Here is a 15,775-nt window from a genome sequence, read left to right as displayed (position 1 = left end):
CATACATATGCCTGATGTTCCTATGACCCTTGACTTTTTTTTCTTCAATAGTCTGAATCCTGACCCTTTTGAACGACACACCTTTTGGACTCTGGCTTTTGGGGGCGTATTCATGATGTTGGCTCTCTACGGGGTAAACCAGGCTCAGGTCCAGCGGTATCTAAGCTCCCGTTCAGAGCGCCAGGCTGTGTTGTGAGTGTGACACTTGTGGGCTACTGGGAGGGTTGGGGAATTGCAGTGCTGGGTATCTCAAGAAGCTCTGTAGATGCTTCACTTGGCTGAATATGGAAGCAGGACTTGGAGTGGGAGATGATATATTTAGCTAAGAGAAAGCCGACAGTTGAAAAGTGTAACACTGTCCCTCCTTTTCTTGTTCCCTTTAGGTCCTGCTATGCAGTGTTCCCCTGCCAGCAAATTGTGCTCTGCCTCAGCTGCCTCACTGGCTTAGTCATGTTTGCCTACTACCAAGACCATCAATTGACACAGGAGCAGCTCAACGCTTCATCTGATCAGGTTGACCAAATTCTTACATGTGCACAATTTGGAGCTAGCATGTGGGACAAGGCTTACATTATTCTCTTACTCAAGCCTCCTTTTCTGCACTTGCTGAAGGGTGTCTTCCTTCCATTCCCATATCCACACCTGTGCATGCGGACCTCCAGCCTAATAGGTAAGAGAAAATGTCTTGTTTCACAGAGACTGGCAGAAATCCATGCATGATGAAAAGGGAATGTGTTCACCCTGAAATCTGATGATGGGTAACGGTGATCTCTTCAGGTACTTTGCGATGCCCTCTCTCTTGTGTGCGCTCCTGGAAACATTTTGCTTGCTTGCTTGCTTTGCATCACACAATGCCTGTGGCAGTCCTTTGCACCCATCTGATCCTCTGTCCTTTCATCCTTTTTCTCACCCCACATCCTCCTTTTTGCAGATGGTCCTCTACTTTGTGATGGATGTGCTTCAAGACGTGCCTGGCTTGCCTGGTCTCTTTGTAGCTTGTCTCTTCAGTGGCTCCCTAAGGTAAACCCTCCTTTCCCTTTTGGACCTAGGATCTGGGCTTGATGTAAGAGAGCCTGGCTTACCTAGTCCTCCTATCTTTCTCAATCCTCTCATCTCAACAGCACCATCTCTTCAGCCTTCAATTCACTGGCAACAGTGACCATGGAAGACCTGATTCGCCCATATGTGGCCAACATTCCTGAGAGACGTGCCACACTCTACTCCAAATTGTTAGGTGAGTGATGCCTGTCAAAGTTTGTGGTCAAGTGCAGTCTTAGGGCATCCTCTACCTGCCAGCATTCAATTTGGCTCAACTGTCTCGACATTTTCTCTTCCCAGCTCTGGGCTACGGTCTTCTCTGCCTGGGCATGGCTTATATCTCCTCCATGATGGGTCCAGTGTTACAGGTAAGGAGTGATCATTAGACAGGAAAGCATGTGGAGAAGATATGTGGCATGATGAATTGTCAGCTTTACAAGGTAGACCCAATCAGGAAGACTAGAACTATGCTTTCCTGAGATTAGACTATAGTAACAGATTCGTGCAAGTCTGCCTGTGTTTTCTTCTCTCTCCTTGTTATAATCCAGGAAGTCAGGAGGGACCCGGTCTTTTTTTTAATACTTCCCCCACCCCCCCAACACCTGCTGCTTCTGCTCTTGTTGTTCTAATGGTTTCTGGATGCCTTCTCCAAAGTCATCTCAATGGCTTCAAATCAGTTCATTGCTCTGAAGGTGTTACAGAAATGTGGTTCTTTTCCCATGGGATATGAGATTTTCTGTAGTTTTCTTTTTTTGTGAGTGAAGGAAGCCTTTTGTAAATATTGCTCACAGACTGATAAAGGTCACACAATCGGCCATCTGCAAAATTCTCCATTATCAATATATATATATACTTTATTGTAGTCCGTGACCAATCACACATGACAAAAAGATTAAAAAAACAATATGAAATATAATTTTTTCATAGATACAATGAAAATTGTAAAATTGACAGTGTTTTTCTTTGTGGTAGCTCTAAGGAATTGTAGCTCTTAAAAGGTGTTTAGAAAGTTAAAAGTTCCAACCTAATAATATGAAGCAAATTAAATCCTCAAAACAGGGTGGAATGTCTGTTAACAAATGATAAAATTAACTGACTCAAGAGTAGACAATGCCCCTTTGGAGAGCCAACCTGCTCTTGTAATTTTAAAGGACGTGTTCCTTCTACAGCAACTTGCACTCTATCCCCATAATCTATCTTTTTTAACATAACTCCCATTATAATTGAAAAGACCTGTGTCCTCATTAAATCATAAGGTGTAGAAATACAATTAAAACATCATCTTAATGTACAGTACATATGGATAAATTTGTCCTCCAAATAATAGGATTATTGTAATCCTAATCTCTTCTTCTTCTTAAGAAATCTTGCTAAAGAGAACTGTGGAAACTGTGTTTGGAAAGAATCGCTTTCAGTTTTAGGCATCTGTCAAAGAGTATGATGCCTTTTCTCTGTTGGCTTCCTTCTGTTGTTGGTGATATCCTCTGCAGTGCAGAATCAAACTAAACTCTGGCTTCTTCACCAGGAGGATTTTATTGTAATGCCGTCCCAATCATGATCCCAGAAAGGAGAGAAGCATTTTAGCCCTATCATCTGCTTTTTTTTTAATGTAATATATTCTTCACTGATTTTCCTCTTGGGTGCTGATAGGCAATATCTTGTCAAAGGAACAAGTCACTCTTCCTGGCCCACTTTTTCTTCACAGAACATAATCCTTGCTCCTGCCTCCCATGTTTCTTCTTTTCTATTACCTTCCTTTGCTACTTGTTTTTTTTTTAAATTTCATTCTCTTTTACTTTTAGTCTTGCTCTTCTTTGCCTTCCGCCCCCCTTGGCCCTTTCTGAGTTGACACAAAGGACCTAGGGGCTGAACAACCGGCCATCTACTTGACGCTCTCCATCTTTTTCTCCCTCCTCCTCTGTTACTATTCCCTGAATTGCCCAACCACATCTTTACAATCTACTTTCTTGCAACTTTGGGAAAGAACTACAGCAGCATGAGCTTATTGCCACATAGCAAGTGCTTGCAAAATCTGTGGCAATTAAAGGTATGGAGGACTCTATCCCAAAGATATAGTGCAAGTGTAGCAAATTACATTAACATGTTTTACCAATTACATTACATACCTTTTTTCAGGGCAGTCACCACAAATTCACTACATTTGTGCCCAGTGTGCCAAATTGATATTTTACCTGAAAAATTATAATTCTGCCTTCTCTGTCTATGTGGCTGCCACTGTATAAAGATGATTTCCCAAAATTTGTTAGGTGTTAGCCCTTAACCAGCAGGGCAATGCTTGAGAGTTCTGAAAACTGAAGTTCTACATACCGTGTTTCCCCAAAAATAAGACCCCCGAAATAAGCACTTGGCCTTATTTTGGGGGAGGTCTTATTTTTGAGGTGCAGGAGGCGGCGAGCGTGGTCACCTCATGGCTGCTGCTGTGTTGCAATATTTTCTGGGAGGGCTTATTTTTGCGCATGCACTCAAAAGCCCGATTGGGCTTATTATCCGGGGAGGTCTTATTTTCGGGAAAACAGGGTATTTGGAGGGCATCTAACCTGGGGAAGGTTGCTGTATGGACCATAAATGACATCAAATGCACCAAATGCATCTTAATCAAATAGAGCTCTCCAGGGATATTAGTTGCCAGAATTTTCAGGAGGTAATGAGGGAATTTATCCTTCCTCATGCCCTATCAAAACATGTGCATTGAACAATTTTTCTGGCTCAGCCATTAGAACTGGAGCCTGTGGGCCAGCCTGGATTTGCTTATTTTAACAAAAGTATAGCATTTTTGTACTTCAGATCATATTTACTGAGGATAAACAATAAAGGGAAATGATAGCTGAGTTATCTGTTTTTCATGCAAGTCCCAGATTCAATAAGGAGCATCTGCAGGCAGCACTAGGTAGACCAATTATCTGCAGGCAGTTTTTCCATGAGAAAATCCCTAAATCAGACCCCTCATTTTTCTCCTCTTCTAAGGCTGCCATCAGCATCTTTGGCATGGTGGGAGGACCACTGCTGGGACTATTCTGCCTGGGCATGTTCTTTCCTTGTGCTAACTCTGTGGTAAGTGTTGCTACCCCAGTGGCTGGGCAGATCCTCCTATATCTATGCCCAATGTCAAATTTGGCATTCACACGCACATACATGCACCCTTCACCTGGCAATACATCTGATGGAGGATGGTGGCAAGACAGTCTTCTAATAGTATTGCCAAAGAAAGAGGCTTACAGAAGGGCTGACTTTGATGTGTATTACGCACAACTAGTATACTCAGAGAACCTGCTTGCTACTCAGGAATGAAGTTAGCGTATGATGCAAAGAAAAAAAAGCTGAGTCAGCAATGGGGCAAAAGAAGACCAGTATTCATCTAGCTGGAGTTGGCTTGGACAAAACTGCCCTCTCTTGGTGATCTGTGTCGTCTTTACAGAGGATGTTCTCACCTTCTGTCCCAGCTGCTGGTCACAGAGGCAAGAGCCTAGACCAGCCCTATAAAATAGAGCTTGTCTGGGAACATTCTATTATATTTTGTTTGTTTTCAGCTCCTGAAGGGAGAAAAGAGGATAGAAGGCTAATGTCTCCTGCTATCTGATTTGGTTATCATTGGTGTTTATTTTTAGTTTTTTTTTAAACTGTAAAAAATAAATCAGGACTTGGCCAACCTCCTCAAAGAAACTGGTGAAGATGGCTGCCCCCTATTTAATCAGGGCAATTTTTAGTTCTTTTGATCAGGGGTCTCCAACCTTGGCAACTTTAAGACTTGTGGACTTCAACTCCCAGAGTTCCTCAGCTCAGAGCTGAACTGAGGAACTCTGGGAGTTGAAGTCCACAAGTCTTAAAGTTGCCAAGGTTGGAGACCCCTGCTTTTGATCATCTGCCACAATTTCGTTGGACTTATCTAGGGATTGCAGTAGATTCAACTTGCCATGTTGGGTGAACCCAGCCAGTGTATGTTCAGATCTTTGGGGGAATAAGCCCCTCATACTTTACTCCTTGTTTCTCCACAGGGTGCTGTAGTTGGATTAATTGCTGGGCTGGCCATGGCATTTTGGGTGGGCATTGGGAGCATGGTTATCAACTACCAGTCTGTGTCTCCTGATCCTACTGTTTTAGCAACTGATGGGAATCTGACTACTGCGGTCATGACAACATTGTTGAACTCAACAACAGCTCCAGAAAGGTAAAACAAGAAAGATGTGGTCCAACATCTTCTGGGCTGAAGTAACAGATTGGGAACATGCTGCAAAGTCCATCTTTCATACTCAGAATTCCTGTCAAGCGGGGTTTTCCTGACTCTTAGGTGGTTCACTGCCAAATACCTAGAAGCAAACAAAGTAATAGCCAAAAGCCAACATGGGTTTGTCAAAAACAGATCATGCCAGACTAATCTTATTGCATTATTTGACAAAGTGACAAAATTAGTGGACCAGAGGAATGCCGTCGATATAGTTTACTTGGACTTCAGTAAGGCATTTGATAAGGTAGACCATAACCTACTACTAGATAAAGTAGAAGAATGTGGGTTAGACAGCATCACAGCCAGATGGATTCGTAACTGGCTGACCAACCGCACTCAACGTGTAGTCCTCAATGGAACTGCATCTACATGGAGGGAGGTATGCAGTGGAGTACCCCAAGGCTCTGTTTTGGGCCCAATACTCTTCAACATCTTCATCAATGATTTGGATGAGGGAATAAATGGGGAACTCATCAAATTTGCAGATGACACAAAGCTGGCAGGAATAGCCAACACTCCAGAAGATAGGCTAAAGATACAGAAGGATCTTGACAAACTTGAACATTGGGCACTATCTAATAAAATGAAATTCAATGGTGAAAAGAGTAAGGTTCTACATTTAGGCAACAAAAATGAAATGCACAGGTACAGTATAGGTGGTACCTTGCTCAACAGTAGTAACTGTGAAAGGAATCTTGATGTCCTAGTGGACAAACCATTTAAATATGAGCCAGCAGTGTGCAGCAGCTGCCAAAAAAGCCAACACAGTTCTACGCTGCATCAACAGAGGTATAGAATCACGTGAAATGTTAATACCACTTTATAATGCCTTGGTAAGACCACACTTGGAATACTGCATCCAGGTTTGGTCACTATGATACAAAAAAGATGTTGAGCCTCTAGAAAGAGTGCAGAGAAGAGCAACAAAGATGATTTGGGGACTGGAGACTAAAACATATGAAGAACGGTTGCAGGAACTGGGTATGTCCAGTTTAATAGAAAGAAGGACTAGGGGAGACATGATAGCAGTGTTCCAATATCTCAGGGGTTGCCACAAAGAAAAGGGAGTCAAACTATTTTCCAAGGCACCTGAGGGTAGAACAAGAAGCAATGGGTGGAAACTAATCAAGGAGAGAAGCAACTTAGAACTGAGGAGAAACTTCCTGACAGAACAATTAATCAGTGGAACAGCTTGCCTCCAGAAGTTGTGAATGCCCCAACACTGGAAGTCTTTAAGAAGATGTTGGATAGCTATTTGTCTGAAACAGTATAGGGTTTCCTGCCTAGGCAGGGGGTTGGACTAGAAGACCTCCAAGGTCCCTTCCAATTCTGCTATTGTATTGTAAAATTCTTTATTGTTTTAGTTAAAGTCTATAGAGATTCTCAGTCATCCAGGTCAAGAAGCTTCTTGGATGAGAAGCAAAACATCTTCAAAAGAAAAAGCAAAAAAGTCCAGTTGCCCCCTGAAAAAGCACCTTTGGGATGTCTATATTGTTTTGTGAAGATGGTTGTAATAGAAGAAACCTTGCTGGAGAAGCAAATGTTTAGGGCATGTAGGGAGGAGATTCCTCTCTAAAATGTTACTCAATGTCTTAAGTTTCATCAAAGGTCACAGCCTGAACCTACTTGCCTTTTGATTCTTCTCCAAGAGAAAGTTCTCGCCTTGTCCTGCTTCTTTTCTAGCAAGTACTTCAATTGTTGACTTATTCACAGTTCAGAACATTGTCCAATATTTGTTTAACCGAAATATTGCCTCTTCAAGATATTTAGCTGTCCTGTGCCTATGCAGTATCCATTGCAAGACATGCTCCTCTTGGACTTTCAACAATGCTCTTATTACTCCCCCAAAACGTTTCCATAAGTGAATGCTTGAATTGTTGATAGGTTCAGAATAGCCCTGAACCTAAACATATTTGCACTTTACAAAAAGTAACATATATATTTTTAACTTCTCCAAGCAATGTTTCAATTCTTGGTGGTCTTTTCAAATATTGGGTATTTCTTAATCCATTCTCTAGCTAATTCTTTCTAGTTCTTGCCATCATCTCTTTCTCTTCCTATATTTCTTCCTTTCAAGTCCATTTTTTATCTTTTCAGTGGGTTGTTGTTATTATTATTATTATTATTATTATTTTATAACTGTTAGACTGTCCACTTATGAGCAATAATTAAACACTGATATAAGTAGCTTAGAGGGAACGCCTTGTGAGCAACGTAGTTCCTGGTTTCAAACCCTTCTTAGCTATTTATTTATAAAGCTTTATAGGTAGCATAGAACCAAGATAATAAATTATCAACATGGAATTGCACTTAACAGAATAGCAGAACAGAACAATGTAAAGTTCTTTAGGGGGGATTTGTACAAGTGAAAGTATCATGAATTACAAACATCTTTTATAATTACTATCCACTTATCCTCAGGCTCTAGAGGCCAGGATCAAATGTGGACATCTGGAAGACAATTGCATCGATCAAACTTTATGGAGTAAAGGAAGCTTTTGACTGCTTTTCTTGTAATATATAAATGTTAGCAATGGCAATTTTATAAGCTCATTGTAAGAATTGGAACATGTTATTAAAAGTTGCAGTTGGACCAGATTAAAGAGTCATCTAAACCAACATCTTGTTTTTCACAATAGCCAACTGAGGAAAGTTCAAGGATAAGATGGACCACTGCACTCTCGTTTATTTTCTCTGCAATATCTGGTTTCAAAACATTTCTCAACTTAGAGACTGCATCTATCACTTTAGCTAACAGCCACTGATAGATGTGTTCTTTTTGAGCTTCTTTCTCATTTTTTGTTAAATCTGCGTGACTTTCATTGAGCATGTTGTTTCTGCTCCCCTGCTGCATTTCGAAATCAACCTGCCTTCTTTGAGCTAATTGCTGCTCAAATGTTTTGTTTTGGGACATTAATTCTTGAGGGATAGAAAACCGGGGGCTGCAATGGAACAGAGGGGATGCAGTGATTGCTGTATAACCTAAAAGAAGCTTGTGGAACTGCCTCTTTGGGCTTCTGGCTTTGTTCCACCACTTAGCCTGAGAAGATGTTCGAATGGAATAGCTCTTGACATGTATCTCTTTGAATTCTTTCTAGGCTGACAGGATTGCGGAAGTTTTACAATTTATCATACATGTGGTACAGCGCACACAACTCTACCACAGTTATTGTGGTAGGACTGCTAGTCAGTCTTCTCACTGGTACGTAACATGTTTAAATACATAGGATCTAGAACTATCATCCAGAACATAAACAAGCCCCAAGTATATATGAGTATACGGCTATGTATATACGGTGTACATACATGCATTTTGCATGGAGAGGCCATCAATAATAGGTCTTGCTGGGAAATTGATCTTGGATATTCAAACGTAGCTTGCCATCGTTTTACACAGTATCATTACATCTGCAGAGTGGAGAACTTGAAAAGAGTGAGGAAGTATCTCCTTTTAGTTCCATGTGTAAACTGCCACAGCTGCTTATCAAAATAAAGGATGCAAATGTCAGGAATAAATAAAATGAATAAAATCAGGTTTTGATAGTGGTAAAGATTAGAGTTGAATGTTTGCAGTGCAGTAAGAGATGGCTTAAAAAGCAAGGAAGAAGGGTTTGGTCTTCCAGTCAGTACACCTTGTTATAGGGAAGCTAGTGTCTTCCACCTGGCTGGTCTTCAACTCCCACAAATTCTTATCATTGGTCATGTCACTGAACCTGACAGGAATAGAAATCCAAAACATCAAGGGAAACTAGGCTGCCTAGATCTTGTCTTACAATGTTAGATTGCCTTGGGATAGCATTCTGTTTAGTCCTTACCTAGGAATGTTAGGGTTCTTTGTTTTCCTTGGTAGGAGATGTAAATCTAAGTTCTGCAAAGAGTTGCTCTCCATTCCTGATAACCTTGCTAATGCCACTCCTGGACTCAGCAGGCACAGGAGGAATCTGCCCTACAAAGTTTCTGCTTCCCTTCGCTTCCCTTGCTCACGCCATCTTCTTTCTCTCACAGGCCCAACACGTGGGAAGGATGTAAATCCCAAAACGATTTTTCCAGTGCTGCCACGATTACTTTGCTGTTTGCCTGCAAAGTACCATGAAATGCTCCGTTGTGGAGTACGTAACCCTGCAGAGGTGAGATTTAAGTTTGTTAACCCAGAAGACAAGGAACAGTGGCCATTATGGAGGAGCAAATCTTAGTTCCACATTAAGAGAAACATCCTATCATTTAAGTTGGGGGTCACCAACCTTTCGGACCTCAGGGACCACTGAGTTTATAATTTTCAATCCTGCGGACTACTAATATGATCTGCCTAATGACCGGCTGGGTGGGTGTGGCTAGGTGATCATGTGACTATGTGGGTGTGACCAACTTGATGTCATTCACATCAAGGGGCACCTCACCAGCCTCTACTCACCCCTCGCCTCCCAGGCACTCCTCGCCTGCCCGTCTGGACTCCTTAGGGCCCTATCAGGAAGCAGTTGTTGGAGCTAAGCAGCCACCATGTGAAGTTGGTAAAACAGCTGGCCTCCAGCCTTTGCCCAAATTTCTCCCCCCCCCCTCTGACCCACACAAAAAGACTCCAAAGGGAGAGACTATCTGCAGCAACACAAATGTTCATTGCACGTATCCATCCCAGGGGCCATAGTTTGAGGACCCCTGATTTAGTGCCATATAAAAAATGCAAATAATTTTTCTGCGGACCACCAAAATTTTCTCACTGACTACCAGTGGTCCACGGACCATCAGTTGGTGACCGCTGATTTAAGCACAATTTAGCAGTCAATGCAAGGGAGAGCTTTTCTTTATTGAGAAAGCATTTAAGCAGAGATTGGATGGCCACTAATGGGGATTCTGCAATTTCAGATGTTGACTTGAGCAGAGACTTGATTAAAATTAGGCTCAGGCATTAGAACCAGGCATTTGGTGTATTGATGGAATTCTGAAAACATGCTGTGGGTGCTCCCACAAAATGGCTATCAGTTGGGTTTCCCTACTAGGAAATAAAGTAATTACAAAGCATCAATTTATCAGAATGTGGGCTGTAGAAGTGATGTGCCTGGGATATCATCTCCTTTGAAGTCCTGAATACAATGCAGCGTTTTTCTTCCACATGATCCTGTTAGTGGACTGAAGGTTAAATAAAGCACTCATTGCAGAAAAGCTTTAGCACGGGGGTGTCAAACTCAAGGCCTGGGTGCCGGATCCGGCCTGAGGGGTACTTAGATCTGGTCCGCGTGGCCACTCTGGAAACAGCGAAGGACTGACCTGCGGTGCTACTGCCAGTGATAACGGGCTCCCGTGTTCCATTTTCGACTGCCACGGCCTCCTCCAACCCTCTGCCAGTGAAAACGGAATTTAGGAGGGCTGAGCTTGTCGATCAGAAAGGTCGGCAGTTTGGCAGTTCAAATCCCTAGTATAGGTCTCCTGCGTGAGCAGGGGGTTGGACTAGATGACCTCCAAGGGCCCTCCCAACTCTGTTATTCTTAGTTCTGTTAATTCTGTTAATCTTCCTTGCTGTTGAAATAATATCTATTTCTATTTGCCCTTAATAATCTATAAATTATCACCATTTATATTAACAAAATTCACTGTATTCTTTCAGATTCTTTAACCTTAAAGAGAAAATATTTTTTCATCCATTTTAAAACACTAAGGTTTTCTTTAAAAACATACCCAAAATTAAAACATTCAAATACATCTTTTTAAAAATTTCCTCTTAGCATGCATACGTTAAAGTTCACTTTCAGACCAATTAAATTCCAACTAACTCCAGTTAACTCATTAAATTTAGATCATTCCCTCCCTCCACCCATCCCAGCAAACTCTTCTCTTGAACCCACTAGCAATTCCTATCTTCTCAGAGCCCCCTCCTTTCCAGCAAACCCTTTTCGGATCCCGTGACCTCTTGACTTAGTCCTTAGCCTTGTTTCTTCGTATTTGATCAATTCCTGCAATGTCTCTGTGCCAGGGATTTTTAAAATAGTTTTGTATGAGTTGGAGGGTGGGGTATAATGGTGCAGTGGGAAAGTTATGATACTAGTTTGTTAAAAAGCAGTGTTCCAGAGGATAATTGACCTTTGCTTTCTTGTTTTTTTAAAGGATGCTAGTTGCTCAGAGCCAACCTCTTCGGGAGTGGAGAAAATCAACAATGGTGTGGCAAACGGATTGTCAAAAGGACTGTCTTCCGAAGAAGTTGAAGCGTCTGAAGGGTTTTCTCGGGTAGATGGAACTCATACTTATGTATTGCAGGAGACTACCCTGTGAACTGTATGGAACAAAGAGACTTAGTAGGGAGGCACGGCAGGGATCTGTTCTGATCAAGGTGGGGAATCCCAGAATTCCTGGTACTAAATACATTCCAGCTCCTTGTCATCTTGGCATATCATCTACTGAATCCTGGGTTTTCTATAGGACCTTGGATGGTTGCCTGGCCAGTCAGTCTATCCCTTTTGGACAATATCCTCTCCTGTTTGTGGAATGTTTTTTTCCCCCAAGCATTTTCTCCTGCTCTTTCCATCTCATGTGCATGTGCCAATTTCTCTGAGAGATGGCTAGGTACTTCTTCCCCCCCACTTGGACACTTCATGTCCAATGAGCCATGGATGGGGTTTCCATGGTTTATTGCCCCTACTATTATCCTTAAAGCTTAGATCTCTTTTTTCCACCTGTATTTATACCTTTTGTCAGGTATAAAGTAGGGCTCACCAAAAAAAAAAAAAGCATTTGACCTTATAATAGGATCAAGCTGCTATTGGGATCCCAGTCCCATCCCTCTGTCCCTTGAAATGTCTTGCAGCATCAAGCTACCAAAGGAAGGGCTGGATCTAGCCAACACAGGCTCTCCACAAGTCCAACCAGCAGGGACAGAGGAGAGCCTTCATGGATCCATTCCAAAGTCTAGCACTTATGGGGGTATTTTGGGAGCATAGACATTCAAATGTTCCTGGTGTTTCTTGTCACCAAAAATGTGACTCTTGTCTTTAAGGCTTTGCCTGAAAGCCAGTTTGTTCTGTTTCTGTACTTTGCAGGTTATGTCTGTGAGAAATGTCTATTTTCCTAATAGTTGTCTTTGCTACTCAGCAATTATTTTTGCGGTTAGTAAAAAGGGTTATTGTTTATGTTTGTCGCTTCATATTTGCAGTTTGCAGAGTTTGTCATCTCACTTGCCCACAGCTTTCTCCAACCCTCTTTTTCCATCTCAGACTCGGGGGTGGGGGGGAAGTCACTGTACTTAATAAACACCACAAAGAAGGGCTGCAAGTGAAGTTCTACTATTGCACTCATTTCTATTCTCTGAGCATCACACATATTTTATCTCCTGGTAAGAGATGTCTTTTTGAAGTTCTGGACTGAATTAGTGGCATCCATTGCAATGGGGAGAAGCTTCCTAGGCAGAATTTCTATGAAAAACAGTGCAAAGCAGTGAGAATTCTGAATGGATCCATTTCAAGGAGGAAGGACATTGGAAATGCTGCATTTTCCAGTCACCATGCCTTGCACTGAGACTTCATTCACTGGTGCTACCGTAGATAGCTGAAGAGTTGTCCTTCTGCTCACTTTTTGCATTGCTATGAATGTACCTCAGGACTACTTTATATACTAAATCCTAACAAAACCCAATTGCTGTTTTTATATATAACAAACCCATATTATGATGGCCTAGATAATACACAGCATGTTAAGACAATGGCTAAGTTCCCATGGCTTAGTCTAACTTAGCACACTATAGATACCTAGTCTTTGAATTAGATGGAAAACAGTGAAGATGCTTGGATAAATGTTATCTGTTCCAATGAAATAAAGTCAACAGCTGGTCTTTTGGTTGACTTTTCTATTGCTGTAGGCAATAACTGGACATGAGTAATTGTGGGCTCTAAAGTACTTACAACAGGATGTTCCAGATTTCTGAATCAATACCTAAAGGACCTGAACCTGCTAATGCTTCTTCATTATTAAATGCTGTTCAGAAGTTTAGTTTCAGTGTTTCAGCTTCAGTAGATCCTGGCTGATTTTTTTAAGCTACCTGGAGTCAGGTCAGACCTCTTTAATACAGTGGAAGACAATCAGGAAATATCAGGACTGTAGATTAAACTGAGATGTAAAGAAACATGCCAGAAAAAAGAATCCTATTTATTAACCATCCAACTCCAGCTATATCTCAAGGGTTATCTCGGGGGTTGCCAGAAAGAAGAGGGAGTCGAACCAGTAGGGAAGGTAAGTGAACCCAATCCCTGGTTAGAAGGTATGATTTTTCATATATTAGTTAGGAATAGTCATTTTTTTAAGGACTCTATAAACGTGTTCCGTGAGACTATGGGGAAAATTACATCTCTCTATGAGGGTCTCAGTTGGTGTCCCTTGCAGATCGATCTTTCTTTCTTTCTTTCTTTCTTTCTTTCTTTCTTTCTTTCTTTCTTTCTTTCTTTCTTTCTTTCTTTCTTTCTTTCTTTCTTTCTTTCTTTCTTCTTCTGTCACTAAGAGAAGAAAGAACAGAGATGTTAGCTGACATTCAGAAGCTCCACCATATTTAATCAGGGAATCCAGGATTATTATTTTTTAACAAGCAGGTTTCATTTCACAGCCTGAAAAGGTTTGAAAAACTCATTAATAAAGTATATTCGAGAAGGTACAGTATGGGTGGTACCTTGCTCAATAGTAGTAACTGTGAGAGGGTTCTTGGAATCCTAGTGGACAACCATTTAAATATGAGCCAGCACTGTGCAGCAGTTGTCAAAAAAGCCAACACAGTTCTAGGAACACACTCTAGAAAGAGTGCAGAGAAGAGCAACAAAGATGATTAGGAGACGAGACTAAAACATGAAGAACGGTTGCAGGAACTGCAGTTTAATGAAAAGAAGGACTGGGGAGACATGATAGCAGTGTTCCAATATCTCAGGGGTTGCCACAAAGAAGAGGAAGTCAAGCTATTCTCCAAGGCATCTGAGGGTAGAACAAGAAGCAATGGATGAAAACTAATCAAGGAGAGAAGCAACTTAGAACTGAGGAGAAATTTCCTGACAGAACAATTAATCAGTGGAACAGCTTGCCTCCAGAAATTGTGAATGCCCCAACACTGGAAGTCTTTAAGAAGATATTAGATAGCCATTTGTCTGAAATGGTATAGGGTTTCCTGCCTAGGCAGGGGGTTGGACTGGAAGACCTCCAAGGTCCTTTCCAACTCTGCTATTGTATTGCATTGTATTAAATATGTTGATTTTTTTAAGCTTTTATTATTTGCAGGGGAGAATTTTATGTAAGTCTATTAGTGTGATTTAGATGAAATTAACTTTATTTTATACTACGTAGGAATTGAAATTATTTGAGCTATTTTGAAAGTTTCCAAATCAGAGAAATAAAAAATATTGAAATAACATATATTCTAATTGTAGTATGCATTATAAAGTCTTTCAAAATGTAAAGGCAAAATAATTTTAGTAAAATAAAAACAGACAAATAATATCCTAAACAAATCTAAGGTTGCTGTATATCATACAAAACTGGAGAAATTATTTTCCTGGAACTAAAAACAAGTACATGGATTCAACCTTTGAAGACAATATTTAACTGAAAAGGTTCCATTTCCAATAGCCACCTAGTAATATGGATTTGCATACAGGGGCTTCAATAATTATCAGAGGATGATGAATATTAGAAATATGTGGAAAATATTGTTCATTTAGCAAACATATTTTTTTTTAAATCAACAATTTTAATTGAATCCTGAAATGGACTAAGAACCAATAAAGAAAGAGTTTAATTACGGTGACTGATCTTGCTTTTATATTCTGGAGAAACAAGACAAATCCATTTTCACACACGGGGGGGGGGGGGGGGAGAGCCCAGAAACCATCAAATAAGGCAATCAGCATAGCTTATTGTAATGAAAGTTTTTAATTTGGGGTTTGTTATGCCCCTTTAGAGAATTGAAATTGCTGTGTGAAATAATAATGGGATATAACCATTAGGTATATATAACCCAGTGTTTCTCAACCTTGGCAACTTGAGGATGTCCGGACTTAAACTCCCAGAATTTCTCAGCCAGCTGGGGAATTCTGGGAGTTGATGTCCAGACATCTTCAAGTTGCCAAGATTGAGAAACACTGATATAACCCATTGATAATGCTGAATATACATATGAAAACACATCCACTTGTTGAGTGAGAACAACCACAGATGTTTTCTTACAGCAAATCAGGGCACTTGTATATCTAAAGGGTTTCTATGCATCTGATTCCATCAAAATAAATGTGATTGCCATTCATTTCCCCATCACATTCTTATGACTTATGAACAGCTGGATAGACAAAGCAATCAGATTGCTTGCATTTTGACTCTCCAGTAGATTTTATTCATTCGGATTATACCTATGGGCCATTTGGATGATGACAGCAAAGTGATTCATAGAGGCCAATCATTCGAGGCATGTGAGCTAATGTCCAAGCTACGTGGCCAATCACACTTACCAGATACATGATAGGTATAAACTGTTTAGTACTG

The 15,775-nt window shown here is 40.9% G+C and overlaps 1 protein-coding gene across 5 annotated transcripts in view; it reads left to right on the top strand.

The window, feature by feature from the left end:
- The window catches only part of SLC5A6 (solute carrier family 5 member 6), a 28,373-nt gene extending 15,975 nt beyond the window's left edge, over positions 1–12,398 (top strand). For 4 of the 5 annotated variants that reach the window (XM_081943970.1, XM_081943973.1, XM_081943971.1 and 1 more), the window contains 10 exons: positions 52–192; positions 384–513; positions 932–1,020; positions 1,122–1,234; positions 1,339–1,406; positions 4,024–4,110; positions 5,052–5,224; positions 8,380–8,483; positions 9,287–9,408; positions 11,378–12,398. In XM_081943970.1, the coding sequence (XP_081800096.1) occupies positions 52–192; positions 384–513; positions 932–1,020; positions 1,122–1,234; positions 1,339–1,406; positions 4,024–4,110; positions 5,052–5,224; positions 8,380–8,483; positions 9,287–9,408; positions 11,378–11,542 (1,192 nt within the window). In that variant the 3' untranslated portion in view covers positions 11,543–12,398. The remainder of the gene's footprint in view (positions 1–51; positions 193–383; positions 514–931; positions 1,021–1,121; positions 1,235–1,338; positions 1,407–4,023; positions 4,111–5,051; positions 5,225–8,379; positions 8,484–9,286; positions 9,409–11,377) is intronic. The other variant, XM_081943974.1, reaches the window with a different exon arrangement.
- The last annotated feature ends 3,377 nt before the right edge of the window (positions 12,399–15,775 follow it).

Source organism: Natrix helvetica, assembly GCF_964273705.1.
Source record: "Natrix helvetica genome assembly, chromosome: 2".
Lineage (NCBI taxonomy): Eukaryota > Metazoa > Chordata > Lepidosauria > Squamata > Natricidae > Natrix > Natrix helvetica.
The sequence above is the reverse complement of the archived record's forward strand: the minus strand, read 5'-3'. Positions and strand labels throughout refer to the sequence as shown.